Below are 3,098 nucleotides of genomic sequence, written 5' to 3'. Positions count from 1 at the left end.
GGGGGCCGGGCCCTGGGAAGCCGCCCTCTTCGGCCGGGTACTGCAGCGGGCCGACTGCCTGCAGGACTGCCTGGGTCGGCAGCTGGGCTCCTCGCCGTCCGCCCACCGCGCCAGCCAGACCATCCGCCGGGACTTCGAGCAGAGGGAGCCCTACAACTACCTCCAAGTGGCCTTCTTCCAGGTGGGGACCGGCACCGGCGTCCCCCTTCCCCGGGGTGGGGTCTCCTCAGAGGGCTGGGAGTCGCCACCCGAGGGTCTCTGTCTGCGAAGACCGGGTGCTGGCTCTGTAGGGCTCTCCTGGAGGGCCACCGACTGAGGTGGTGGGACAAGGACTCGCCAGCCTGGCTGCCGGGGCTTTTGGGTGAATCCAGGGAGCAGCTGGGGCATGACAGGCACTTCTGTTTTTTATCTCCGCAGCTGAAGAAGCTGGATCGAGCTGTATCTGCCGCTCACACCTTCTTTGTCGCTAATCCCCAGCACCTCCAAATGCGGGAAGACATCGAGAAGTACCGGCGTATGTCAGGGGTGAAGTCAGACAACTTCAGGGACCTGGAGGCCACACCGCACTGGGTGAGAGTTCGATGGAGAACTGGGCATCAGCAGCTCTTATCCCATCCTAGGGACCAGTCTGGGACAGGGATCTATTCCCACACAAGGGCCATGGCTTGAGACAAAGCCCCCATACACAGAATCACAGAATGATGTGGGTTAGAAGGGACCTTTAAAGTTCATCTAGTCCCACCCCCCTGCCATGGGCATCTTTCACTAGACCAAGTTGCTCAAAGCCCTGTGTAAGCTGACCTTGAATGTTTCCAGGGATGGGGCATCCACAGCTTCTCTGAGCAACCTATGCCAGTGTCTCACCACCCTCACTGTAAAAAATTTCTTCCTTATTTCCAATCGAAATCTACCCTCTTTCAGTGTAAAAGTGTTACCCCTTATCTTGTCACTACAGGTCTTGGTAAAAAGTCTCTTTCAGTCTTTCTTACAAGCCCCCTTTCTATATTGAAAGGCTGCAATAAGGTCTCCCTGAAGCCTTCTCTTCAGGGTGAAGGCGAGCCATTGCAATTGCGATACAGAGACTTTCTGGTGACCATTACAGCAGGCTACAGGGCCTCGAAGAAGCACATTTGGCTTAGGTCCCGAAGCTTTACTGTCACTGCATGGTGGGCTGCACATGATTGGGCAGGCCCCTAGATGTCAGCACTGTCCTGTGAGTGACTCCAAGTCTCAGGGAGTCTGGCATCGCCCGCAATCATGAGGGGCCTGTATCTGTACTTTGCAGGAAGCGTACGAGGCTGGGCTGCAGCACTACAATGCCGATGAGTACCTGCAGGCTGTGGCCAAGCTGGAGGAGTCGCTTACAGAGGCGCTGTCGGCTCTGGAAGAGTGTCGCGCCCTGTGTGAAGGGCCTCGGGAGGACGAGGACGAGGAGGAGGAAGAGATGCAACCAGGCCTGTATGAAGCCATTGCAGGTAGTGCTAAAGGCACAGAGGGTTGGGTAGGAAGGCTGTGCTCCCCATGCTGGACATGCCTCATTTCCCAGCACTCCTGTTTGGCAGAAGTGGGAGCTGCTGCCTTTCTTGCTCCTCTCTCTTGCAGGCCATTATATTCAGGTTTTGAAGTGCAGACAGCATTGCGTCCTTGAAATTGCCACAAAGCCAGGGCGGATTTCTGCCATGGAAGATTTCATACCCTCTCATCTTGATTTACTGCAGTTTGCCTACGATCAAGGTGAGCAGAGTCACAACTCAGTGGGTTATGCTGTGACACCTCTAAACTTGCCCTTTGCCTCTGGACCTGGAGGGCAGCACATCATGAGGAGAAGTGGCACACTGACCTGAGCTCTACCTCTTCTCTCCCCAGTTCTGGCCCCTGGTGCTTCCCAGAACCTCTCTTCTCTTGCTCAAGCCTATGGCCACCTTGGGAGAGGACCCTTGTGGTCCACTTCAGTCTTCTTTGCAGCTTCTGTAATGTGTGGTTGTTCCCACTTCTTTCATCCAGCAATCTCCATTTGAAGTCCTTGCTCCAGCTATCTGCTGTGTATTTTATACCCCCTTTTGGGTACATGGCTCCAGACCAGGCCTCCACTTCCTATCTAGAGCATGTGCATGCATCTCATCTCAGCGGTGGTGTTCCTCCTGAGTCAGCCCTGCCTGCCCTCACTGAACATCAGCCTGTCACAACATTGGTCATGCTGTCACCCTGTCACTTCCACATGTCTCTCAGCTCTTCTCTCAGATGCTTCTGCTCCTTCCCACACTGACCCAACTGTCTCTCATCTCCTCTCTCAGACCACTGCTAAAATTTGTATCTCAAAGAAGCCACCAGGCCCTCTATCATATCTGTCATATCATAACTCGCTGCTCACATCAAGTGTTTCAGAGACATGCATTTTTGTTCTGTTCTGTCCCTGCCCAAGTTGGGAACCAGGCACTGGCTGCTGAGTGTGCTGCTTCCTACTTGCTCTTCTATCCCACGGATGAGCCGATGTTGGAGAAAATGGAACAGTATCGCACAGAACTGGGAGAGGACACAGCTGTCACAGCCAGAGAGGTAGTTACAACCCCAGCTCTGTACTTTCTAGCCCTCTCCTGTCTCATATGATAGAATCACAGTCCAGGAGATAGAGAAACATATATTAGTGCAGATGTGTGCCAAGCCCAGGACTGAAGGAACCGGAGCCTGAATTTTCTCGCAGTCTGTACCAGGCAGGGTCCCTTCAGGACAGAACTGGGCTTTTGTAGTGCACAGCAGTGTGTTGGAGCAAGCTTCTTCCCTGGACAGGGTTGGCGTTGTCTTTTGTGGAGTGGTTGGTTGACAGTCTCTTTGCTTCCTTTAGAGTATTCAACATTATGTGCAGAGATCTTTGATGGAGAAGAAGTTGATTTACTACGCAGTGGAGCACCTAGGGGGAACTTTTAACGACCCTGTAAGTAATGGTATCGTCTTAATCTTCCTGCCCTGGTTTCACCAAATCAGTTGCCAGAATTCATTTCAGCAGCACATGATCCAGAAAGGATCAGATGCTGATGAGAAGGAACCCCAAGTCCTTATGAGGTGGATATTTAAGGCCTTTCCGCTGCTCCAGGACTGAA

At 53.2% G+C, this 3,098-nt stretch overlaps 1 protein-coding gene across 1 annotated transcript in view; it reads left to right on the top strand.

Annotated features, from left to right (window-relative positions):
• Positions 1 to 16: 16 nt before the first annotated feature.
• LEPREL2 (leprecan-like 2) overlaps positions 17 to 3,098 on the top strand; it is a gene marked incomplete at its 5' end in the record, with an annotated part of 9,561 nt that continues 6,479 nt past the window's right edge. Inside the window, 6 exons of the mRNA XM_010191121.1 lie at positions 17 to 181; positions 418 to 570; positions 1,286 to 1,475; positions 1,603 to 1,734; positions 2,423 to 2,556; positions 2,843 to 2,932. Coding sequence (XP_010189423.1) covers positions 17 to 181; positions 418 to 570; positions 1,286 to 1,475; positions 1,603 to 1,734; positions 2,423 to 2,556; positions 2,843 to 2,932 — 864 coding nt within the window. The remainder of the gene's footprint in view (positions 182 to 417; positions 571 to 1,285; positions 1,476 to 1,602; positions 1,735 to 2,422; positions 2,557 to 2,842; positions 2,933 to 3,098) is intronic.

This window comes from Mesitornis unicolor, unplaced genomic scaffold (assembly GCF_000695765.1).
Source record: "Mesitornis unicolor isolate BGI_N332 unplaced genomic scaffold, ASM69576v1 scaffold41538, whole genome shotgun sequence".
In the NCBI taxonomy this organism is placed as follows: Eukaryota; Metazoa; Chordata; class Aves; order Mesitornithiformes; family Mesitornithidae; genus Mesitornis; species Mesitornis unicolor.
This window is presented reverse-complemented; position numbering and strand designations above follow the sequence as displayed.